General features: G+C 45.8%; 1 protein-coding gene across 1 annotated transcript in view; it reads left to right on the top strand.

The window, feature by feature from the left end:
* dph1 (diphthamide biosynthesis 1) overlaps positions 1–26,895 on the top strand; it is a gene marked incomplete at its 5' end in the record, with an annotated part of 649,238 nt that overhangs the window by 370,725 nt on the left and 251,618 nt on the right. Inside the window, one exon of the mRNA XM_078422395.1 lies at positions 3,642–3,763. Within this exon, the coding sequence (XP_078278521.1) occupies positions 3,642–3,763 (122 nt within the window). The remainder of the gene's footprint in view (positions 1–3,641; positions 3,764–26,895) is intronic.

Genomic DNA, 26,895 nt, shown 5'->3' with positions numbered 1-26,895 from the left:
CGATTGCCGTCAGAAGTAGGGACCTGGGCAAAGTGTGGTTCAATTCCTCCCTCATCCCTGATAGAGAAAGCCTTCAGGAAAGTAAGCCGTTCACGAACACATTATTGCAATGAAGTATGGTGAAAGCATCACACTGTTTTGTTGGAAACACAGCTCTCAATTTGCACACAGCAATATGTCACAAACGTTCATGAAAATAAATGAATAGATAAAGGGTTTTTATTGATTTTGGTTGAGTGATTTATGTTTCTCATAGCTCTAGGGAGAACTTCTTCCCTGTTACAGTGCTACAAGAATCTTTATGTCCAACATATATGGCAGACAGTCGTAGGTTTAAAGTTTCACCTAATGGACAGATTTTCCGACCGCAACATTCCCTTCACAGTATCGGCCAGAATTTTATCTCAAAATCACTGGTTTGGGAAGTAAATGCACAACCTTCTGGCTCCCACGCTGGGGTCAGGGCTGCCACAGAACGGGAAAGCCCCATCGGCCCACAATGTCTGGGCCCACCCTGCTTGCTGCCAGTTTACACCAATTCCACCTGCCTGCACACAATCCATATCCTTGCATTCCCTGCAGGTTACCAGGGTGTCAGAGGTTATGGGGAGAAGGCAGGAGAATGGGGTTAGGAGGGAGAGATAGATCAGCCATGATTAAATGGCGGAGTAGACTTCATGGGCCAAATGGCCTAATTCTACTCCTATCACTTATGAATGCTCAGGGAATAACTTCATAACTACCTTGGAGGAACGTTAGGCCATTCAGCCCATTGAGTCTACTCTGCCATTTAATTATGCCTGATCTATCTGATCTATCTTTCCCTCTCAACCTTGTTTTCCTGTCTTCTCCACATAACCGTTGAGACCATTACTAATCAAGGTCGGCACGGTGGCGCAGCGGTAGAGTGGCTGCCTTACAGTGCTTGCAGCGCCAAAGACCTGGGTTCGATCCCGACCATGGGTGCTGTCTGAACGGAGTTTGTACGTTCTCCCCGTGACCTGCATGGGTTTTCTCCGAGATCTTCGGTTTCCACCCACACTCCAAAGACGCACAGGTTTGTGGGTTAATTGGCTTGGTAAATGTAAAAATTGGTCCTAGTGTGTGTAGGATAGTGATAATGTGCGGGGATCGCTGGTCAGCGCGGACCCGGTGGGCCGAAGGGCCTGTTTCTGTGCTGCACCTCTAAAACTAAAACCTGACAATCTCCTCTTTAAAAATACCGAATAAATGAAGGGATATGCAGGCAGAGGAGATTAGTTTAACCTCGCATCATGAACGGTAAGGACTTGGTGGGCCGAAGGGCCTGTAACTCTGCTGTACTAGGTTTTATCTGCTGTTTTCTGTTTCCTTTTCGATTGCTTCTCTAAATGTCTCTTAAACGTTGCTGTAGGAGGTTGTAGGGATCAGTCTACCAGGTTGTAGTTGACTCACATTATATACTGGCCAGCAGATAGCTCAGTTAGAGAGGATACTTGCTAGCATTCTGTTGGGAAAAAAGAAATTTTACGCACAAGTACAGTGAGGTACAGGAAGAATGAAAAATCTTGCTTGCGGTAGCATTGCAGGCACGTATATTCAGACAACAGAAGAATATGTTGTAGATAATCTGCACATCATTTATCTAAGGCAGTGGAAAGAAAGAGTATGCAACTCTTTCCCTGGTTCGCTTATTCCCTGAGCATTAGTGCAAAGGAACAATTATAAAACAACTACGTGGTAGTGTAAGCGGTAGTCCACAGTGGTCTGTTTCTGAGGTAGGATTAAGGTTGTGTAAGTCGGTCACGAACCTGATGGTTGCAGGAAAGCAGCTCTTCCTGAACCTGGTGGTGTGGGACTTCAGGCTTTTAGACTTGCTGAACGCTGGTAGCAGTGAGACCAGGGGCACGGCCCGGAGAGCGGGGATCCTTGACGAGAGGCGGCAGCTTCTAGAGGATGAAGGTGGAGATGCTTTTGGTGGGGGTTTTTTTTAACCAAAAATAAATGTAATCAATTATTTACAATAATGTGTACGAGACAAAACAATACGAATCACAAATCCGCCACTGTAATGCAAGTAAAATAAATATTCTTAATACTGAACATTAAATTAGGATTTTGCCATCCCTGTTAAGGATACATTCCCCCTCCCGCGGTGTCCAGCGGTCCCGGAAGTCCCCCAGGGTGCCCATCCTTTGATGGTGGGGCGGGAGGTGCACGGGATGGACCGGGATGAGTCCACCACTCTGGGCAGCCTCTTGCGATCCTGTGTGTTGGAATTGCTGCATCAGGCCTTGATGCAGCTAATCAGGATACTTTCAACAGCACATCTGCAGAAGTTTATTAGAGTTCTCGGTCGTACAGAATAGTAGAATTAGGCCATTCGGCCCATCGAGTCTACTCTGCCATTCAATCATGGCTGATCTATCTCTCCCTCATAACCCCATTCTCCTGCCTTCTCCCCATAACCTCTGAAACATGTAGCGGCACGGTAGCGCAGCGGTAGAGTTGCTGCTTTACAGCGAATGCAGCGCCGGAGACTCAGGTTCGATCCTGACTACGGGTGCTGCACTGTAAGGAGTTTGTACGTTCTCCCCGTGACCTGCGTGGGTTTTCTCCGAGATCTTCGGTTTCCTCCCACACTCCAAAGACGTACAGGTATGTAGGTTAATTGGCTGGGTAAATGTAAAAATTGTCCCTAGTGGGTGTAGGATAGTGTTAATGTACGGGGATCACTGGGCGGCACGGACTTGGAGGGCCGAAAAGGCCTGTTTCCGGCTGTATATATATGATATGATATGTACTAATCAAGAATCTATTTATCTCTGCTTTAGAAATATCCACTGACCTGGCCTCCACAGCCTTCTGTGGCAAAGAATTCCACAGATTCACCACCCTCTGACTAAAGAAAATTCTCCTCATCTCCTTCCTAAAAGAACGTCCTTTAATTCTGAGGCTATGGCCTTTTGTCCTAGACTCTCCCACTAGTGGAAACATCCTCTCCTTATCCACTGTATCCAATCCTTTCACTATTCTGGGAATAGTCAAATCGGTGTCAAATCTCTTGAAGCTTCTGAGAAAGTAGAGGGGCTGGTTCACCCTGTGTGTGACCGCATCTATGTGCTGGGGTCCAGGGCAGATCTTCCAACATGTCAGCGCCCAAGAGTTTGAAGCTGCCACCTCTTTCCACCACCGCCCACCCACTGGTGAAAACTGCCGCCCGGCCTTCTCCCCTCTTCTTGTCTCTCATTTCTTCAAGTCAAGGAAAAGCCCAGCTGGCTTTTCCATGTTTATAGTTTCTTGAATACAGAGCTGGTTCCCTGTGTTTCAATCAACAGCAGGTTTATTAAAGGAAGAGTCCTCCCACTGTAATAATCATTAAGCAAGGCATTGCTGAAGGGTGAATAAAAGAATTACTATCTAATTGGCTGTAAAATGTAGGGAATGGCTGGTGTGATGTTGGAAACCGTCTATGGGTGTTGTGGGGGTTGGCATTGATGGCCCATATTTAGTTGCTCCCAGCGGGAAGGAGCTGATGAGGTTTGACTGTACTTGTGTCTCTCTCTGGCTGATTTTTTCTGTGCCACTGTTTATTCCCGACTGCTGCCTCTTAATGTGCCTGTTTCTTTCTCTCCCTCTTCCCGCCGACTCTCCTCGCCCAGTCCACCAGCCAGGAGTTGCGATCGGAGTACGACGTGTGTGTCCCTCAGTGCAAGCCGCTGTCACCGGGCGAGATCCTCGGATGCACCTCGCCACTCATTGGAAAGCCAGTGGCTGCCATCATGTGAGTACCGACCGACCGACTGATTGCTCTTTTACAAGTCACAACAGAAGCACTCCAGCTGTGTAATGTCAATTGTCACACTTCACGTGAGATCTCATTCACCTGTGATTTCCCCTGTCGCAGTCAAAGGCTCGAGGGTGAATGAGCATTCAGGTGAGTTGCTGGAAGATGACTGTGAAGAGAATTGTCATCAAATGTTTCATCTGTAGTGGATTAGTGCCCTTTTTTTTTTAAAGAACAATTTTAAGGTAAATCGTCACATAAATGTGTAAAGGAAAACTTTCTGCTGTTATTACTTCTGTGTCTATACTTAATGTGAAGAGGTTGGAACAGTTTCTCCATAGATCAAAGAAGAAGAATGGAAGACTTAACAGCTGTTTAACATTATATTGTACTGTATTCTTTATTTATTGTCACAGGTACCGTGAAACAGTGAAAGGCTTTGTTTGAATTGCTATTCAGTCACAGTCAAATTAAATCATACTACACATGAGTATAATCAAGCCATACTCATGAACAATGGGTCGTGCAAAGAGAACAATACCAGTGTGTGGAATGTAGTGTGATAGCGTTACAGGGTTGTAGTCACTGAGAAAGTGGAGACATATTTTTAAATTGCATGGTCCACAATGAGGTAGGTTGGAAGAACAAGACGACAACCTAGTTTGTGGGAGGACGGTTCAGCAATCTGATAACAGAGGGGAAGCGGCCAATCCTGAATCTGGTTTCTATTGTGTCCGGTACTTTATTTGTCACATGTGCGGAGGTACAGTGAGATTCATTTTTGTATATCGTTCAGTACAAGTATCACTATACATAAGATACATATTAGATAAGCATCTCAGATACAATACGTGTATAATAGCAGTACACTGAGACATTATACAGTCGCCAGTTTGGCGCCGTTTTCAAGTCCCGTTTGTTGTAAGTGCAGGGATCTTGGTCTGACCGTGAAGGTCTGTTGTCATGCGGCGTTGCAGGGTCGGCCTGGCCAAGCGTAGCTCGAGACAATTTACAATTTTACCAAGCCGGTTAACCTACAAACCTCTACGTCTTTGGAGGATGTGAGGAAACCAGAGCAAACGGGGGAAACCGACACAGGTCACAGGGGGAACATACAAACTCCGTGCAGACAAGATCGAACCTGGGTCTCTGGTGCTGTAAGGCAGCAACTCTACCGCTGCACCACCGTGCCACCCTACGATTGGGTCCACAAGGAACTGCAGAATGCTGGAATCTTGAGCAAAACACAATGTGCTGGAGGGACTCCGCGGGTCAGGCAGCATCGGTGGAAGGAATGAACGGACGACATTTCGGGTCAGACCGATTGGAGTAAGGGGGGGTGGGAAAGCAGGAAAAGGGTAATATTCTATCAAGCTTGGTACCACACTGCTTTAAGTGAGTGAGATTCGTTTTCTGCATGGAATTTATTTGTAATTATAGCCTTCACTTATTGCAATTTTTTTCCAGAGCAATTGCCTTGTTTTTACTGGGAGAAATTACTTTAAGTTGGTCATCTCTGCCCTTCCAGTAGACTTTGTTCTTTGTCAATAAATGCTCTGTGTAAGCAGTTTGCGGTTTTTGAGTGTAGGAAGGAACTGCAGATGCTGTTTACATCGAAGATAGACTCAAAATGCTGGTTAATAAGTGAGACAGGCAGCGTCTCTGGATAGAAGGACTGGGTGACCCTTCTTCAAACTGAGTCTGACTTCAGTCTGAAGAAGGGTCCCGACCCAAAATGGCTCCCTTTCCTTCTAACCAGAGATGCTGCCTGTCTCACTTATTAACCAGCATTTTGAGTCTATCTTCGTTGCCCACTGAGTTACTCCAGCATTTTGTGTCTATCTACGGTTTTAGAGTAACAGGGAAGAAACTGACTTCATTGTTGGGAGATGCCTGTCATCAGAGAGCTTGCAGAATATACAGAAATGTCGATGAGGCAAAACTATTTTATGGTGCTGTAAGGGTGGTGAAAAAAGATTTTTTCATAGTGATTTTCAGATTGGTATGGGACCTCGGGTGTGCCTGTATGGAGTTTGCACGTTCTCCCCGTGACCGCGTGACTTTCCTCTGGTTTTCTCCTATGTCCCAAAGATGTGCAGGTTTGTGGATTCATTGATCTCCATAAATTGCCCGTAGTAGTGTCGGGAGTGGACGACACCCCTCCCCCACCACCAAAATCGCGGGGCTTGGGTCAGCCCGCCGCGGACCTTTCACCGTCCGGCGCGGCCTGCAATAGGCCGTGGACCTTTCACCGCCCAGCGGGGGGCTTCAATATTGGGAGCCCCGACCGCCCCGACGTGGCAACTCCAACAGCCTGACCGCGGGACAAGACGGCAGGGAAGAGAAAAAGACATTCTGGCCTTCCATCACAGTGAGGAGGGACTGGAGGAGACTCACTGTGATGGATGTTTCTTTTTGTTTGGTGTTAGTTTATGATTGTATGTGTTATTTGCATTTTTATTGATTAATCTTATTGGTCTTATTGTTCAACTGCGGGTAATGTTTCATTTCACTACACATTTATGTGTATGTGACAAATAAACGACTATTGACTATTGACTATTGACTATTAACAAGGGTGAATGGGAGATTGATGGTCGGCGTGGACTGGGTGGGACGAAGGGCCTGTTTCCATGCTGTATCTTTCAATCAAAGGAAAAAAACTGTCGGGCATTGGGATCTGGATGAACTGGATTGGTCTTTCAAAGGTCTGGCATGGTCACGCTGGTTGAATGCTTTTCTCAGCTACTGTGTTGTTCAACGTTCCAATTTGTCAAACGAGTTGCCACAACAATGGGCATCATAAATCTAGGCATGTCCGCTCAGCAGAAATGCATGTCCTTGGGGAGTGGTTAGTGAATAGGCCTCTATTCCACAAGGAACAGTTGAGGAAAATAGCATTATGTACGTAAAATAAACCTGGATAAGCTTTCGTGGGAGAAATGAAGGAACATTTATATTTGTGGGAGACGAGCAGTTAACATTTCAAGTATTTCATTGATTGATTCGAAACATACTGCATGAAAACAGGCCCTTCAGCCCATCAAGTCCACGCCGACCATCGATCACCCGTTCACATTGGTTCTATGTTATTCCACTTTCGCATCCACTCCCTACACACTAGGGATGTGGGAGGAAATTCCCCCCATACTAGGGGCCAAACTCGCACATCTCTGGCATGTGGGAGGAAACCCACATGAGGAACCTGCAAACTCCACACTGACAGAACCCGAGGTCAGGATCGAACCAGGGTCTCTCGTAAGGCAGCAACTCGACTGCTGCGCCACCATGCCGCCAATCCGCAGTCCCTTGTTTCTACGAGATGGAGTCTAATACTAATGACCTTGAACGGACTTTCCAGTGATGTAAATCTTGGCATATAGCATGTGAGGCTGAGGGATGACCTGTCCATTTCCCGAGGAGCAAGTCCATGTGCGGTGTGGACGGGCAGTGTGTCTTCTCAGTAGAATGAGGATCATTAAATGATACAGTATACAATAATTAATCTTGCTGTCAGCTAGCATAATATTACACGGTGTTTGCCTCTACAATGATAACCATAGAGGTTCTTGTACCACATTACAGAGTTTGAACATTGCAAACCTTGCTATTTCATTTGATTAATTACCTGATATTCGATGGGTTTGACTCTCATTTCTGCTGTTGGTCTCCCAGGATTATAATCAGGCGCCAATGTTATTGCGTGCGGATATTAATTGCACATTGTCATTGTTGCCGTTCCTAGCCCTGCTGTAAAAATTATGTGTGATGGATTCAGGGGCATTATTAATTAACAATACCTGTGCATTTTCATTCAGTTTATTTTTGTTAAAGTCTCTAACGTCTGTTCAGCCACAATAATGCTACCAACCCTTGTGGCACATCTCCTCTTTATAAAGTGGCTTCAAACACGCACTGGGACTGGCGTTTGCTGTTACTTGCAGATGGATGCTTGATAAGGTTTCACAGGTTTCAAAGGTCTTTTATTGTGACATGTACCAATTAAGGTAGTGATATTCAAATTACCATACAGCCATACTAAAAAAAGCATCAAGACACACAACTACAGAAAAGTTAACATAAATATCCACCACAGCGGATTCCCCAACATTCCTCACTGTGATGGAAGTCTAATCTGCTCCCCTCTTTATTCTCTCGCGGTCGGAGCAGTGGAACCATCCGTCGGGACGATCGAAGCTCCCGCAGCCAGCGATCGAGGCCCCCGCGTCGGGGCGCTCGAAGTGATAAGGGGTGAAAGGTTACAATATGTTGATGGGAATACAGATTTGAGGTTACAATCAGCCTACCTCAAAGATCTGAACGGCAGAGAAGGAGCAAAGTTCCCAGTGAGACTCAAAAAGCCGGAGTAACTCAGCAGGACAGGCAGCATCTCTGGAGGGAAGGAATGGGTGATGTTTCGGGTCGACACCCTTCTTCAGACTGGTTAGGGATTAGGGAAACGAGAGATATAGACAGTGAAGTGGAGAGATAAAGAACAATGAATGAAAGATACGCAAAACAGTAACGATGATAAAGGAAACAGGCCATCGTTAGCTTTGTTGGGTGAAAACAAGAAGCTAGTGCGACTTGGGTGGGGGAGGGATAGAGAGAGAGGGAATGCTGATGCTACCTGAAGTTAGAGAAATAAACATTGATGCCACTGGGCTGTAAGCTGCCCAAGGGAAATATGAGATGTTGTTCCTCCAATTTGCATTTAGCCTCACTCTGACAATGGAGGAGACCTAGGACAGAAAGGTCTGTGTGGGAATGGGAAGTGGAATTAAAATGTTTAGCAACTGGGAGATCAGGGAGGTTCAGGCAGAAGGTGGTCAGCGAAACGATCGCCCAGTCTTTCATTTTGGTCTCGCCGATGTATTAGGGACTAACACGTCTGGTTCTCTTGACCCTGGAGTCTGCAGCCATGTTATGCCCTGTTTCCGTTTGCAAGAACCTGGTGGCAAAATGGAACCATCCCATTAGAAAGGGGGCTTTGCATTCCACAGTCTCGTTCATAAAATAATTTCAGAGTTCCATCTGTGGAATGTAAAATTCTAGAATTGGTGACGAGTGAGGGCAGAGCAGAGGTTTTCTTGCTGAGTTGCTGCAATAGAATGGAACTCGTGACAGTGATGAAATACATTTTTAAAAAGGCTCCTTCTAATTATAAAGGAAGTATTGGGCAATTTGTTTTTTCAGCGTGGAAGGAAGTAACTGGGGGGACGATCTTATAGAAGTATATAAAGTAATAAATGCTGTCGGAAAGTACTTCTTCAATCAGAATCCCGGGAATGAGTTTAAATTAGCCAGCGGAAGTTTGGGATTAGCCCCAAGTGCTCCAGTGGTGCTTTGAACAGAAGGAAACCATCCTTAAGATTTTCACAAGAGGGTTCCCAAATAAAATTTGATGCTGAGCCACAGTAAATTAGTGAAGCAATGACTGAATGCTTGTTTAAAGCGTAGCTTTTAGGGAGCATTCAAAGGAATTGTTGGAATCTAAATAACTCGGTTAGTTTTCACACGACAGACCGTTACAGAGAAAGGGAAGTGGCGAGGTAACAAGGAGTTGAAAATAAAGGAGAGAATTTTCATGTTACAAAACCAGGAGTTAGTATAAGTTCAAGGCTTGGGATAGATATGAAAAGCTGGAGTAACTCAGCGGGACAGGCAGCATCTCTGGAGAGAAAGAATGGGTTACATTTCGGGTCGAGACCCTTCTTCAGACTGGTTAGGGATAAGGGAAATGAGAGATATAGATGATGATGTGAAGAGATAAAGAACAATGAATGAAAGATACGCCAACAGTAACAGTAAGGAACAGTAAAGGAAACAGGCCATTGTTAGCTGTTTGTAGGGTGAAAACAAGAAGCTAGTGCGACTTGGGTGGGGAGGGATAGAGAGAGAGGGGGATTGCCGGGGCTACCTGAAGTGAGAGAAATCAATGTTCATACCACTGGGCTGTAAGCTGCCCAAGCGAAATATGAGATGCTGTTCCTCCAATTTGCGTTTAGCCTCAATGGAGGAGAGCTCGGACAGAAAGGTTTGTGCAGGAATGGGAAGGAGAATTAAAGTGTCCGGCAACCGGGAGATCAGGTAGGTTCAGGCAGGCTGAGCGAAGGTGTTCCACGAAACGATCGCCCAGTCTGCGTTTGGTCTCGCCGATGTATAAGAGCCCACATCTTGAACAACGGATACATTAGATGAGGTTGGAGGAGGTGCAAGTGAACCTCTGCCTAACTTGAAAGGACTGTCGGGGTCCCTAGACAGAGTCGAGGGAGGAGGAGGAAGTATAGGGACAGGTGATGCATGTTCTGCGGTTGCAGGGGAAGGTACCTGGGGAGCGGGTGGTTTGGGTGGGAAGGGTTGAGTTAACCAGGGAGTTGCGGAGGGAAGGGTCTCTGCTGAAGGCGGAAAGGGGTGGAGATGGGAAAATGTGCAAGGTGGTGGGATCCCATTGGAGGGGGCGGAAATTTCAGGGGGTTATGTGTTGTATGCGACAGCTGATGGGGTGGAAGGTAAGGACTAGGGGGACTCTGTCTCTGTTGCGACTCGGGGGAGGGGGAGCAAGGGCGGAGCTGCGGGTTACCGAGGAGACAGGAATGAGGGCCTTATCTATGATGGGAGAGGGGAACCTCTGGTCCCTAAAGAATGAGGACATCTCGGTGATCTAGTATCTTAGGCGCAGATGTGGCGTAGACAGAGGAATTGGGAGTGGGGGATGGAGTCTTTGCAGGAAGCAGGGTGGGAAGAAGTATAGTCGAGATAGTTGTGGGAGTCAGTGTGTTTATAATAGACATCAGTCAACAGTCTATTTCCTGTGATGGAGACTGTGAGATCAAGAAAGGAGAGGAGGTGTCGGAGATGGTCCAAGTAAATTTGAGTGTAGGATGGAAATTGGTGGTGAAGTTGAAGTCCATGAGTTCTGCATGGGTGCAGGAGGTAGCACCGATGCAGTCATCACTGTAATGGAGATAGAGTTCGGGGATAAGGCCAGTGTACGCCTGGAACAGGGACTGTTCAACGTACCCTACAAAGAGGCAGGCATAGCTGGGCCCCATGCGGGTGCCCATAGCTACGCCTTGGAAGAAGTGGGAGGAGTCAAAGGAGAAGTTGGTGAGGGTGAGGACCAGCTCCGCTAGGTGGAGTAGAGTGTTAGTAGAGGGAAATTGGATGGTTCTGTGGTCGAGGAAGAAACAAAGAGCTTTAAGGCCTTCCTGGTGGGGGATGGAGGTGTAGAGTGACTGAACGTCCACAGTAAAGATGAGGGAGTGGGGGCTCGGAATGCGGAAGTCATTAAAGAGATGTAGGGCATGTGAGGTATTTTAGACATAAGTCAGGAGAGATTGGACCAGGCGGGATAGGATGGAATCGAGGTAGGTGGAAATCTTTTCCGTGGGACAGGAGCAGGCAGAAACAATGGGGCTGGGAAACAATAAAGTTGTAGGCTGTGGAAGGCAGACAGCCAGAAGTGATTAAATCAGAAATGGTGTTTGAGATTAAGTCCTGGGGTGCTCGTCTGTGGGATCACGGTCCAAGGATAAGTAGGAGGAGGTGTGTGAGAGTTGTCGCCTGGCCTCAGCCCGGTAGAGGTCAGTGCGCCAGACTACCATGACACTTCCCTTGATTATAATGCTGGGGTTGCTAAACGATTACAATGCTTGGGAAGCTGTTCAGAGCAAGGGTGATCAGTCGTGGAATGTGCGCCATGGTGAACACTAAAGACAAGTGAGCTCAAAGATCATAGGCAGTCATTTAGTCCAACACACTGATGTAATCCCACAAAGAAACTCACCCAAAACTTGGGCAGCATGGTTGCACAGCGGTAGAGTTGCTGCCTTATAGCGCCAGAGACCCGTGTTCGATCCTGACTACGGGTACTGTCTGTATGGAGTTTGTACGTTCTCCCTGTGACCTCGTGGGATTTCTCCGGTGCTCCAGTTTCCTCCCACACTCCAAAGACTTATAGGTTTGGAGGTTAATTGGCTTTGGTAAGAATTATAAATTGTCCCTAGTGTGCAGGATAGTGTTAGTGTACGGGGTGATCGCTGGTCGGCACAGACTCGGTGGGCCGAAAAGGCCTGTTTCCGCGCTGTATCTCTAAACTAAACTGAAACTTGCCAGTAGTCAAGTCAAGTCAATTTTATTTGTATAGCACATTTAAAAACAACCCACGTTGACCAAAGTGCTGTACATCTGATTAGGTTCCAATGGGGAAAAAAATGAAACATACAGTAGCACGCAAACAGTTCACAGCGCCTCCTCAATGAGCCTCAAACGCTAGGGAGTAGAAATAGGTTTTGAAAGTCCAAGTAGGGACGCTTCCATCATAACCCCAGTCCATTGGTTGTGATTTTGATTTTATATTCTAACATAGAAGGGGAGCAAAACAAAATGTGCATCGATCCAGTTTTCCGTTGAGTCCACGAGGTCTGGGTGCTTCCTGGTGGCTAACTGAAAGACACGTGTGAAAATATGACAACGATAGACCAAAAAATGCTGGAGTAACTCAGCGGGTCAGGCAGTATCTCTGGAGAACATGGACATGTGACGTTTAGGGTCAGACTCGAGTCGCCCTTCAATCTGAAGAAGTGTCCCGAGCCGAAACATCACCTATCCATTTTCTCCGGGGATGCTGACTGACCCACTGAGTTACTCCAGCATTTTTTATGTCTATCTTTGCCATGTCTTCATATCTGCAGTTCCTTTTTATTACGTGAAAATATGGCACTCTATTGTGCCCCTTGCTAAAGAGTGAAAGTTGCGGTCAAGGTTTGAACCACTGCGAGCTCGCTTTAAGGCAGGTCACAGCTTTCCTCTGCACGATATTGGCTGGGGTTTGCACGCCTAAAATAATCAAACATTATCGTTATTGTACTCCAAACATGGTAACCAAACCATTGAATCTGAACGGACCGAACCCCCCCTCCATTGGCCCCCGTACAGAATCCCAGTGGACAAATTCTATTTCTGTTCAAAGGATCTCAATAGAACAAAGCCGACCCTCCTCATTCCCCTGGGTGAGAATTCCAATGGAAGAAAAAATCCCTGACTTTGCATGTCACCGTGGGGAATGCCAATAGACTAAATCTTTTCACATTGGCTGTCCGCACAGAGTCTCGGTGGACCATTACCTTTTCTCTTCATTCCCGCGTACAGAATTATAATGAACAGCTCTGGGGGAAGTATGACCTGTACAAAAAGGACGGGTTGCATCTGAACCCGAGTGGAACCAATATCCTGGCGGGGAGATTTGCTAAAATAACTGCGGAGACTTTAAACTAGTACGGTTGGGGGGAGGGACTCAAACACAGATAGCTAATAGGCAGTGTGTGAGGCAGGAGGCAGAAAAGGGAAACACTCAGACCCAATATGTAGGAGAGAAAGAAGGGAAAAGAAATAAACTGAGAATAAGAAATGATGGGTCCCTTAAATGTGTATATTTTAATGCTAGGAGCATTGTAAGAAAGGTGGATGAGCTTAGAGCCTGGATTGACATCTGGAAGTATGATGTTGTGGCGATCAGTGAAACATGGTTGCAGGAGGGTTGCGATTGGCAATTAAATATTCCAGGATTTCATTGTTTCAGATGTGATAGAATCGGAGGGGCAAGAGGTGGGGGTGTTGCATTGCTTGTCAGGGAGGATATCACAGCAGTGCTTTGGCAGGACAGACTAGAAGGCTCGATTAAGGAGGCTGTTTGGGTGGAACTCAGAAATGAGAAAGGTTTAGCAACACTTATAAGGGTGTATTATAGACCGCCAAATAGGGAACGAGAATTGGAAGAGCAAATATGTAAGGAGATAGCAGATATTAGTAGTAAGCACAGAGTGGTGATTGTGGGTGATTTCAATTTTCCGTATATAGACTGGGAATCACATTCTGTTAAAGGGCTGGATGGTTTGGAGTTTGTAAAATGTGTGCAGGATAGTTTTTTGCAGCAATACGTAGAGGTGCCTACCAGAGAAGGGGCAGTGTTGGACCTCCTGTTAGGAAATGAGATGGGTCAGGTGACGGAGGTATGTGTTGAGGAGCACTTTGGGTCTAGTGATCATAATGCCATTAGTTTCAATATCATTATGGAGAAGGTCAAATCTGGACCAAGGGTTGAGATTTTGGATTGGAGAAAGGCTAATTTTGAGGAGATGAGAAAGGATTTAAAAGGAGTGAAATGGAAATTGTTGTTTTATGAAAAGGATATAATAGAGAAATGGAGGATATTTAAAGGTGAAATTTTGAGAGTACAGAGTCTTTATGTCCCTGTTCGGTGGAAAGGAAAGAATAATAATTTGAAAGAGCCATGGTTTTCCAGGGAAATTGGACACGGTTCGGAAAAAGAGGGAGATATACAATAAATATAAGCGGCAGGGAGTAAATGAGGTTCTTGAGGAATATAAAGAATGTAAAAGGAATCTTAAAAAGGAAATTAGAAAAGCGAAAAAAAGATATGAGGCTGCTTTGGCAAGTAATGTAAAAGTAAACCCCAAGGGGTTCTACAGATATGTCAATAGCAAAAGGATAGTGAGGGATAAAATTGGTCCATTAGAGAGTCAGAGTGGACAGCTATGTGCTGAGCCGGAAGAAATGGGGGAGATATTAAACAATTTATTTTCTTCGGTATTTACCGAGGAGAAGGATATTGAATTATGTGAGGTAAGCGAAACAAGTAGAGTAGTGATGGAAATTAGGAGGATTAAAGAAGAGGAGGTACGTACACTTTTGAAGAATATAAAAGTGGATAAGTCTCCAGGTCCTGATAGGATATTCCCTAGGACATTGAGGGAAGTTAGTGCAGAAATTGATAAGGGCAAGGCTGTGGATGTTGTCTATATGGACTTCAGTAAGGCATTTGACAAGGTTCCACATGGAAGGTTGATTAAGAAGGTTAAATCGTTGGGTATTAATAGTGAGGTTGCAAGATGGATTCAACAATGGCTGAATGGGAGATACCAGAGGGTAACGGTTGACAATTGTATGTCAGGTTGGAGGCCAGTGTCTAGTGGAGTGCCCCAAGGATCTGTGTTGGGTCCACTGTTGTTTGTCATTTACATTAATGATCTGGATGATGGTGTGGCAAATTGGATTAGTAAATATGCAGATGATACTAAGATAGGTGGAGTAGTTGATAGTGAGGTAGATTTTCAAAGTCTACAGAGAGACTTGGGCCTTTTGGAAGGGTGGGCTGAAAGATGGCAGATGGAGTTTAATGCTGATAAGTGTGAGGTGCTGCATTTTGGTAGGACAAATCAAAATAGGACGTACAGGGTAAATGGTAGGGAATTGAGGAATGCAGTGGAACAGAGGGATCTGGGAATAACTGTGCATTGTTCCCTGAAGGTGGAATCTCATGTGGATAGGGTGGTGAAGAAGGCGTTTGGTATGCTTGCCTTTATAAATCAGAGCATCGAGTATAGAAGTTGGGATGTAATGTTGAAATTGTACAGGGCATTGGTGAGGCCAAATCTGGAGTATGGTGTGCAGTTCTGGTCGCCAAATTATAGGAATGATGTCGACAAAATGGAGAGGGTACAGAGGAGATTTACTAGAATGTTGCCTGGGTTTCAGCACTTAGGCTACAGAGAGAGGTTGAACAGGTTGGGTCTTTATTCTTTGGAGCGTAGAAGGTTGAGGGGGGACTTGATAGAGGTTTTTAAAATTTTGAGAGGGACGGACAGAGTTGACGTGGGTAGGCTTTTCCCTTTGAGAGTGGGGAAGATTCCAACAAGGGGACATAGCTTCAGAATTGAGGGACAAAGGTTTAGGGGTAACATGAGGGGGAACTTCTTTACTCAGAGGGTTGTGGCTGTATGGAATGGACTTCCGGTGGAAGTGGTGGAGGCTGGCTCGATTTTATTATTTAAGAGTAAATTGGATAGGTATATGGATAGGAGGGGATTGGAGGGTTATGGTCTGAGTGCAGGTAGATGAGACTAGGTCAGGGAGAATGGTCGGCGTGGACTGGTAGGGCCGGACAGGCCTGTTTCCATGCTGTAGTTGTTATATGTTATATGCTGCCTGGCACTCCTCTGCATGGAATTGCAATTGACCAAACCTTTCCTCAATGACTTCCAATGCTGCAGAAATCTATTTCCTGTTTGCCTCGAGGTTTGTAGCATTGGAAGGGACAACTGTTCACGCCAGGCCTTCGCCCACCATGCTCCTCGCGTGTCACTAAAGTATCCGATGGCTCCCTTCCCCTTCATCTTTATCCATTCTCCGCTCGGCTGCATCGCTGCTGTTCACCGCAACCGCTGCCTGCAGTGGCGAGATCCACTCTAAACCGGTCGGTGCCTGGGTAAAGATGTTTCACCTGAACTCCCTGCTGTATTCATTAGTGACAATCATAGAACTCTGAGCGTTGAACTTCCCCCTGCACAAGTGAAATATCCTCTCTCTGTCTTCTCTCTTGAACCAATTCAGAATCTTAAAGACCTCCAGCAGCTCGGGTTATCTCTCTTGCTCTTGTTTTGCAACTTGCAGTCGCTCTGTGCAGTTCCAACCAGTGAATCACTATTCCATTGTACAGGAGTTCAGTACAGTAATAACTGCTGAAGGTCTAATTTTAGGCAAAAAACCCCCACCATGCACAAACATAATCAACTTCCTTATTCCAGCTGCTGCCGCTCAGCAAGTGTGCATCATTCAGTTTATTACCCACTCTCAGCTTGCTTGGCCAGTCTCTCATTATGTGCAGTGATGTGCTTTTAATTCAGATCTTCCAGCATTTTGAGCGGGGTGCAAACACTACAAAATGGGTCACTTACTTTCTTTACAGGCAGTGCAAACACAGTCCCCAGCCGAGCATAACCTTTCTCGCGAAGGCAATGATGGTTTTATCGGTGTGGAGGTGCACCTGAAAGGGACAGAAGCCTATGTATGATATGTGATGAGGCTGGATATTCCCTGGTGTCCAAAGTCAAAGGAACGCAAAACTATATATTTTTTCATGTTAAGGAACACATAGAAAATTTACAAGTCTTCAAACTTAAAAACAATTGAAGACTTATAAATTTTCTATGTGAATATTATTATTGTTATTTTATTTTTTTGAGTCTACAGGAACAATGTTCAAAAAGGGTGGCACGGTGGCGTGGCGGTAGAGTTGCTGCCTTGCAGAACCAGAGACCCGGGTTCGATCCTGACTATGGGTGCTGTCTGTACGGAGTTTGTACGTTTTCTCCGTGACCTGCATGCGTTTTCCCTGGGAGCTCCGGTTTCCTCCAAACACTCCAAAAACATACAGGTTTGTAGGTTAATTGGCTTGGTAAAATTGTCAAATTGTCCCTAATGTGTCTTGGACGGTGTTAGTGTGTGGGGTGATCACTGGTCAACATGGATTCGGTGGGGCAAAGAGCCTGTTTGCGCGCTGTATCTCTAAATTAAACTAAATGATATTTCTGGTGGAGCTACATTGCTGTAGGCCCAAATGAGCATTTCCCAATTTGTAGCAGCCACTCCAGACTCAAAGGAGCTTTTATTAATAGATGGCCTTTGTTATTTAATTTGCATTCACTTTCATTGGGCATGGTCATCTTCTGTTCGTGATGTGTTCCCGGGAAACTTTTTATTCCACGCTATCATGGGCCCCCTGGGCCCAGTACGTACCCTCTCCGACCCAGGGAGCTGAGGGTCACCATCCTCACTCCAAAAGCCTGATCCCACGATTTCAACACCTTGCTGCACTCCCTGACCAAGTGCCACCTTCCAGTGATGGCACTATTCTCAAGACTGGTCTCAACCAGAAATGTCACCCATTCCTTCTCTCCAGAGACGCTGCCTGTTCCGTTGTGTTACTCCAGCATTTTGTGTCTATCTTTTTTCAACCAGCATCTGCAGTTCCTTCCTACAAAATTTGTGATTCATCAGAATGGTATTTATGAAGATACTTCATGGTATCGCAGTAATATTCAAAGAGTGAACATGCTTGAATTGAATTGAATGGAAGGGAAGTGGATTGGATTGGATTTGAATGGAATTAATAATAATAATAATAATAATGCATTACATTTATATAGCGCTTTTCATATACTCAAAGACGCTTTACAGGGATTTAGAGAACATAGGGAAGTGAATAAATAGATAAATAAGTAAACGAACAGAGAAAGGAGACAGAAGGTGAGGTGACCTTCAGTGGTTGAAGGCAGTACTGAACAGGTGAGACTTCAGTGATGTTTTGAATGTGGAGGAGTCTCTGATACAGCAATAGGCCCTTCAGTCCACACCATTTATTGATCACCCATTTGCCATTAGTTCTATGTTATCCCTCTTTTCCATCCACTCCCTGCACACTAGGGGCAATTTACAGAGGTCAATTATCCTACAAACCCAAACGTCTTTGGGATGTGGGAGGAAACCCATGCGGTTACAAGGGGAACGTACAAACTCCACACACGGCACCCGAGGTCAGAATCGAACCCGATCTTTGGCACTGTGAGGTAGCAGATCTCCCCAGCTGTACCACTGCCAGGACTAGTGGTGTCCAGAAAGTTTTATACCCCTCAGTCAACACCATCAAATGTAAGCTAAGGTCTTCTGTCCATAGGGAGGAACTGCAGATGCTGGCTTACACTAAAGATAGACACAAAATTCTGGAGTAACTCAGTGGGACAGGCAACATCTCTGGATAGAAGGATTGGGTGACGTTTCGGGTCGAGACCCTTCTTCAGGTCTTGACCCGAAAAGTCACCCATTCCTTCATTCCAGAGATGCTGCCTGTCCTGCTGAGTTACTCCAGCATTTTGTGTCTCTCTTCAAGATCTTCTGTCTCAAGGCTAGTTGTGGGATGGTGTTGTGTTTAAATTGGTTAATTTACCTACAAAGCAATGGGGGTTTGAAGGTGAATGGGCCAATTGTATGTGGAGCGTTTTGCTCTATTCTGGAGATGGGAAGGGCTGCACCATAAATAATTTCTTCTTAATAAATTGTTTAGTTTGAGTATATATTATGCATGAATTTCTAAATTATCTGCATGGCCTGGTGTTGTCTAGAGAATATAAAATTATCTTGAAAATTTCACCCTGCCATTTTTGTGTTTGTGTAGTCTCTCCAGCATCTCACGGCAAAGAAAAATAGTGCAATAAGGGAATGTGTGGATGGATAGTGTTTTGCTTTTCAGAAAGGGTTTACATTCATAAATTGCCCTTTCACTTTGTCGAAATATCCCAAAGTGCTTTGTGTATAATTCTGTTGCTTTGACGCATCGGCATTGTTGTTTTGCAGACAATCGTGGCAATTCTTCAGTGCCAGCTTTGCCCCAGAGACATCAGCGAGATGATTGAACCAGTTTGCCTGTTTAATTGTTGACCAAGGCACTGGAAGAATGCCTTCCTCCGTGTCAATGAATCCTGTGGGATTTATAATACTCAGCAGACACAACACTTCCAATTACATCACACCGTGTCAGTGCAAAACTGTCTCAACACCGAATAGTGGTACAGAGTTTAGTTTAGAGATACCGCATTCAATAAGGCTATTCGGCCCACCTAGTCCTTGCCGACCATTGATCACTAGTTCTATGTTCTCCTACTTTCTCATGCACTCCCTACGCACCTGGGCCAATTTACAGACACAAATTAAACTACAACCTGCACGTCTTTGGGATGCGGGAGGAAACTGGAGCATCCCGGAGGAAACCCAAGCGGCCACACAGAGAACATGCAAACTCCGCACAAACTGCACCCGAGGTCGGGATTGAAGATGGATCTCTGGCGCTGCATAAGCAGCAGCTCTGCTAGCTGCACCACTGTGCCTCCCTACTGAGTTCTTGCTCTCATTATTTATCCCCAGTAAATTAATTCAGCTGTTATGTGAAGTTTCATAACATGCAGCTGTTTCTCTTTCAAACGGCAGGTCTGACAGCAAAGCTTGAGAAGTGAAATAAGATATGGTGTTGGGAAGTCTCAGACTGCTTTCTAACAAATGGAGTAGTTGTGAACTTCATTGGAGTCCAGGTCCACAGCTCCTGCAAGTGTCAACACAAGTAGATAGAGTGGTAAAGAAAGGGTATGCTTTGCTTGCCTTCATGGGTCGGGGCATTGAGTGTAAGAGTCAGGAAGTCATGTTGCAGCTTGACAGGACTTTAGTTAGGCTGCACTTGGAGTATTGTGTGCATTTCTGGTTGGGTGTGGATATGCTGAAGAAATTTACCGGAATAATGCCTGGATTAGAAAGTATTAGCTAGAAGATGTTGGACAAACATGGATTGTTTTATGTGGAGCTTTGAGGCTGAGGGGAGGCCTGACAGAAGGATATAAAATGATGAGAGGCACAGATAAGGTAGACAGTCAGAACCTCTTTCCCAGAGTGGAAATGTCAATGACTAGAGGGCACAGCTTAAAGTGACAGGGGCTAACTTTAGAGGAGACGTATATGGAGTGTGAAGCGTGCCTGGAGGTGGTGGTGGGGACAGATACCATGGTGGCATTTAGGAGGCTTTTGGATAGGCATATGCATGGAATGGAGGGATATGGATCATGTACAGGCAGTGGAGATTAGTGTGACTTGACACCACATTCAGCAGGGACATTGTGGGCCGATGGGCATGTTCTGTGCAGTACCTTTCTACATTCTATGTTCCAAATGTGTTATGTTTAGTGCAGTAACCATGGCGACTAGTTGCACAGGGAAAGGTGCCACCAACAGCAATGTGATAATGACCAAGTAATATGTTTTTAGTGATGCCTGATGAGGGATAAATAGAGCCAGGACACATGGAGAAGTTTTCTCTTTTTCAAAATAGGACCTTTACGGGTATCTTAGACGAACGCATCTGATCTGAAAGGTTGCACTCCATTGGCAACACGAGTAGATAAGTGGTAACGGAAGCATATGGTTTGCTTGCCTTCGTAGGTCAGGGCATTGAGTATAGGGTGGTGAAGAAGGCGTTTGGTAGGCTTGCCTTTATAAATCAGAGCATCGAATATAGAAGTTGGGATGTAATGTTAAAATTGTACAGGGCATTGGTGAGGCCGAATCTGGAGTATGGTGTGCAGTTCTGGTCGCCAAATTATAGGAAGGATGTCGACAAAATGGAGAGGGTACAGAGGAGATTTACTAGAATGTTGCCTGGGTTTCAGCACTTAAGCTACAGAGAGAGGTTGAACAGGTTGGGTCTTTATTCTTTGGAGCGTAGAAGGTTGAGGGGGGACTTGATAGAGGTTTTTAAAATTTGAAGAGGGACGGACAGAGTTGACGTGGGTAGGCTTTTCCCTTTGAGAGTGGGGAAGATTCTAACAAGGGGACATAGCTTCAGAATTGAGGGACAAAAGTTTAGGGGTAACATGAGGGGTAACTTCTTTACTCAGAGGGTGGTGGCTGTATGGAATGGGCTTCCGGTGGAAGTGGTGGAGGCAGGCTCGATTTTATTATTTAAGAGTAAATTGGATAGGTATATAGATGAGAGGGGATTAGAGGGTTATGGTCTGAGAGCAGGTAGATGAGACTAGGTCAGAGAGAGTGGTCGGCGTGGACTGGTAGGGCCGAACGGGCCTGTTTCCGTGCTGTAGTTGTTATATGGTTATATGGTATAAGAGTCAAGAAGTCACGTTGCAGCTTTATCGGACTTTGGTTAAACTGCATTTGTAGTATAGCACGCAGTGATAGTGAAGCATTCCCTTTGATGACACCGTACTCCTTTGGCTGGGCAATAGTGTAACGTTCTCCCTCTAATGCCCCATCAACAGTGCGACTCTCCTTCAGCAAAGCCCTGCTGACAGTGCAGCGTCCCGTCACTGCCAAAATCCCTCATTGTTACCTCTCCTCATACTGTACTCTGAGTGCCAGCCTATTTTACATGCTCAATCGTGTTTTGTATCTCCACCATCGCCTAAAAATTGAACTCATTATCTATGTAAGAATAAGGGCCCGATCATAAGGCAGTCCTGTCACCTTTTGTTTTACTCAGCTGCTGATGCTTTTTCCTCTTGCGAGCTTGGAGTGGATGCACTGTTTTGCAGAATCTCTTGGCTGACACGATCTGTGCCTTGTGATTGCACTGAGCAATATTCAGCTGTACAGCATCCGTCTCCACAGTATGTGCCCACCACACATGTCAAAGATGATCCTTGCCCAATTATGTATCAGCAATTATGGTGGTGCATGCAATGGCTTCCATTTTCCAACTCCATTTTTAATTGGTTACCGTCAACATTGGGCTTTGTAGTCCAAGTGCAGGTCAGAGACTCTTGTTTGGAAACATAGATTTGGCTATGGAAAAGCTGCACCCTACATGTTCCTCAGTAGGTCTCTCCCGTGTTTAGTTCACACTAGTTTTATGTTATCAGACTTTCACATCCACCCCCTGCACACGAAGGGGCGATTTACAGAGGACCAATTAACCGACAAACGCACACATCTTTGGGATGTGAGAGGAAATCGGAGCTCTCAGGGGAAACCCACGCGGTCACAGAGAGAACGTGCAAACTCCACACTGACAGCATCCGAGGCCAGGATCGAGCCCAGGTCCCTGCGGTTGTCAGGCAGCAGCTCTACCATTTGCACCACTGTGTTTCGATGTTAATGTTGCTCACGTATTTATTTTAAACTGATCCAAATCTCTTTAAATTAGCAGGCAGAGGAATTCGGTGTTATTGAGTGACTTTCAAACACTAACTTTTCTATCATTTATACCGACTGATTTGCCAATTAAATATTGATATTTTGTTTTATTACTGTTACATGCACTGAGATACAGTGGAAAAATTATGTTTTGTGTGGTATCCAGGCGGCACGGTAGCGCAGCGGTAGAGTTGCTGCTTTACAGCGAATGCAGCGCCGGAGACTCAGGTTCGATCCTGACTACGGGTGCTGCACTGTAAGGAGTTTGTACGTTCTCCCCGTGACCTGCGTGGGTTTTCTCCGAGATCTTCGGTTTCCTCCCACACTCCAAAGACGTACAGGTATGTAGGTTAATTGGCTGGGTAAATGTAAATGTAAAAATTGTCCCTAGTGGGTGTAGGATAGTGTTAATGTACGGGGATCGTTGAGCGGCACGGACTTGGTGGGCCGAAAAGGCCTGTTTCCGGCTGTATATATATGATATGATATATGATAAATCATCCACACAACAAAAGATAGACACAAAAAGCTGGGGTAACTTAGCGGGACAGGCAGCATCTCTGGAGAGAAGGAATGGTCTCGACCCGAAACGTCACCCATTCCTTCTCTCCAGAGATGCTGCCTGTCCCGCTGAGTTACTCCAGCTTTTTGTGTCTATCTTCAGTTTAAACCAGCATCTGCAGTTCCTTCCTATCCATACAAACAAACCTACTTGAGTACAACAGGTAAAGCAAGAAGAGAGGGGGTCCAGAGTGAAGAAGGCAGTGTTACAAGTACTGAGAAAGTGCAAATAAAAGAAAGCGCAAGAGCTGCAACAAAGTGGATTGGGAGATCCTTTGCGAATGAGAAGTCCTTTCAGTAGGAGTGAAGACAGCGAGGAAGAAGCTGTTTCTGAGTCCGGTGGCACGTGCCTTCGAGCCTTTGTATCTTCTGCCCGACAGGAGAGGGGAGAACCGAGAAAGTCTGGGGTATGAGCGCTCCATGGTTATGTTAAAAAACACATCAGGACACAAAGTACTGGAGCAATTCAGCGGGCCGGATCGCATCTCTGGAGAACATGGATCGGTGACATTTCAGGTCGAGACTCTTGATTATGTTGGCTGCTTTCCCAAGACAGTGTAAAGTATAGATGGAGTCAGTCTATGCGATGTCCTGGGCCGCTGCTTCCACAACTTTCTGTAATTTCTTGCAGTCTTGGGCAGAGCAGTCACCAACATACCATTAAGCATCCTGATATGATGCTTTCTAAGGTGCATCTGTAGAAATTGGTAGGAGTCATTGGAGATATGGCAAATGTCTTTCACAAAATGCTGGAGTAACTCAGCAGGTCAGGCAGCATCTCAGGAGAGAAGGAATGGGTGACGTTTCGGGTCGAGACTCTTCTTCAGACTGAAGAAGGGTCTCGACCCGAAACGTCACCCATTCCTTCTCTCCTGAGAAGCTGCCTGACCTGCTGAGTTACTCCAGCATTTTGTGAAATAAATACCTTCGATTTGTACCAGCATCTGCAGTTATTTTCTGGCAAATGTCTTTGGTCTTCTGAAGAAGTATAGGGTGTTGATGTGCGTTGGGGCCGCAGTGTCAATGTGGTTCTACCTGGACAAATTGTTTGTGATGTTTACATCTAGGAGCTTAAAGGTCTTGACCATCTTGACCATTGTTGCTGACCGGGGCATGTTCACCACCCTATTTCCTGGGGTTGATGACCAGCTACTTCATTTTGCTGACCTTGAGGGGGAGGTTATCGTTTTGACACCGTGTTACTAAGCTCCCTACCTTCTTCCTGTACTCCACCCCGCCATTGTTGGAGACGCGGGTCACGGCAGTGGTGTCATCTGCAAACTTGTCGATGGAGTTGGAGCAGAATTTGGTCACACATTCGTGAGAGAGTAGGCCGTTTATTCAGTCTGACAACACGGCCTTGCTGGACATGATTGTCGAAAATTATTACAGACGAGGTTTTGTGGCCGATCCTTACTGATTGTGATCTAGGAATCTGGAAGTCACGGATCCTGTTGCTGAGGGGGTGCAGAGTCCGAGATTCAGCACATTGGAGATTGGAGATGAGTTTAGGCTCGGCTGTTTTGCATGTCAGCTGAACAAATGTGCATGTGCACCTAGTTTAGTTTAGTTTAGTTTAGAGATACAGCACAGAAGCAGGCCCCTCAGCCCACTGAGTCTGCACCGAACAGTGACCGTCGTACAAGGACACTCTCACACACACTAGGGACAATTTACAATCTTTACCGAAGCCAATTAACCTACAAACCTATAGGAAAAATACTGCAAATGCTGGTTTAAATCGAAGATAGGCACATTATGCTGGAGTAACTCAGCGGGTCAGGCAGCATCTCGGGAGAGAAGGAATGGGTGACGTTTTGGGTCGAGACCCTTCTTCAGACTGATGTCAGGGGGCGGGACAAAGGAAGGATATAGGTGGAGACAGGAAGATAGAGGGAGAAGGGGGAGGGGAAGAGAGGGACAGAGGAACTATCTAAAGTTGGAGAAGTCAATGTTCATACCGTTGGGCTGCAAGCTGCCCAAGCGAAATATGAGGTGCTGTTCCTCCAATTTCCGGTGGGCCTCACTATGGCACTGGAGGAGGCCCATGACAGAAAGGTCAGACTGGGAGTGGGAGGGGGAGTTGAAGTGCTCAGCCACTGGAAGATCAGGCTGGTTAAGGCGGACTGAGCGAAGGTGTTGAGCGAAACGATCGTCGAGCCTGCCTTCTGTTGTCCCGCCCCCCTGACATCAGTCTGAAGAAGTGTCTCGACCCGAAATGTCACCCATTCCGTCTCTCCTGAGATGCTGCCTGACCTGCTGAGTTACTCCAGCATTTTGTAAATAAATACCTTCGATTTGTACCAGCATCTGCAGTTATTTTCTTACACTATCTTGACTCCCACTCGAAGCTCACTACCCCGTTCAGTGTCTGCAGTTGGTAAACAAAAGGGCACGCATCAATTTGATGCCATAACTATATGAAAAGCATGTGTTCTTTATAATCTGTTGAATTATTCAATTCAACGGGTTGCCTGGTAGCAAGTGAAAGCTTTGCAATTTACAAATTCGGTAGTTGACTAATTGAGGGCTTCCAATAAAATCTATCAAACAGGCAGTCCTGCAGCCACGGAGCTGTGAGCAGGATTTGCGTGAAATTTAACCAGTTATCTCTCTGACAGAAAAGAATTAGAAATGTGACATCTGTGCACAGTTCTGATCAAATCTATTTTTTATCATAAGATCCTACATTCAGATTCATCTTAATTACACCAGCAGGAATCCAATTTTGTCCATTCATGCTCCATGGAATATAAGAAATAGAAGCAGGAGTAGGTTATTCTGCCCCTCTTGCTTGCTATCCCTTTCAATAAGGGCACTGGTGTCAGGGGTTATGGGGAGAAGGCAGGAGAATGGGGTCAGGTGGGAGAGATAGATCAGCCATGATCAAATGGCGGAGTCGACTTGATGGGTCGAATGGCCTAATACTTCTCCTATCACTTATGAACGGCTCAACTCTTCCTCAACATCGCGGCCTTGCACTAACCAACCCCTTGGGTCCCTTCATGGCCCTTAATGACTGATCAGTAGGATAGATGTTGGAATGGGTCGCAGGTTTATGGTTTTTCTGAGTCATTCGCAACCTTGATGAATTGTGCTTGGGAACTGCACACAAATCGTTGTATCTTCAGCAACTCAGCAAGTTCCACGGCGAAAGATACTTATGCTGGACAGTAAGAGGAGGAAAGACCCTCCATGAGATCTCCAGAGAGCTGCATTTACATAGAAAATTTCACCACAGGCCCTACAGCGCACAATGTCTGTGCTGAACGTGATATCATATCATATCATATATATACAGCCGGAAACAGGCCTTTTCGGCCCTCCAAGTCTGTGCCGCCCAGCGATCCCCGTACATTAACACTATCCTACACTCACTAGGGACAATTTTTACATTTACCCAGCCAATTAACCTACATACCTGTACGTCTTTGGAGTGAGGGAGGAAACCGAAGATCTCGGAGAAAACCCACGTAGGTCACGGGGAGAACGTACAAACTCCTTACAGTGCAGCACCCGTAGTCAGGATCGAACCTGAGTCTCCGGCGCTGCATTCGCTGTAAAGCAGCAACTCTACCGCTGCGCTACCGTGCCGTGATGCTAAGATAAACTAATGTTCTCTGCCTACATGTGTTCCATATCCCTCCAATCCCTGCACATTCATTTTCCCATCTAAAAGCCTCCTAAACGCCACTGTCACCACCACTACCCCTACCCTTGGCAGTGCGTTCCAGGCACCCACCTCCATCCTTGTAAGAAACTTGCCTCGCTCATCCCCTTTAAATTCTCTCCTCTCACCTTAAACCTCTCGTCTTTGACATTTCCACGCTGGGAAAAATGTCCTGTCTACCCTACCTATGCCGTTCATCATTTTATATACTTCTGTCAGGCCTCTTCTCAGCCTCCTGCATTCAGAGAAAACAATTGCAGCGCCAGAGACCCAGGTTCGATCCTGACTACGGGTGCTGTCTGTCCGGGGTTTGTACGTTCTCCTGGTAACCTGTGTGGGCTTTATCCGG

This window comes from Rhinoraja longicauda, chromosome 26 (assembly GCF_053455715.1).
Source record: "Rhinoraja longicauda isolate Sanriku21f chromosome 26, sRhiLon1.1, whole genome shotgun sequence".
In the NCBI taxonomy this organism is placed as follows: Eukaryota; Metazoa; Chordata; class Chondrichthyes; order Rajiformes; family Arhynchobatidae; genus Rhinoraja; species Rhinoraja longicauda.
The sequence above is the reverse complement of the archived record's forward strand: the minus strand, read 5'-3'. Positions and strand labels throughout refer to the sequence as shown.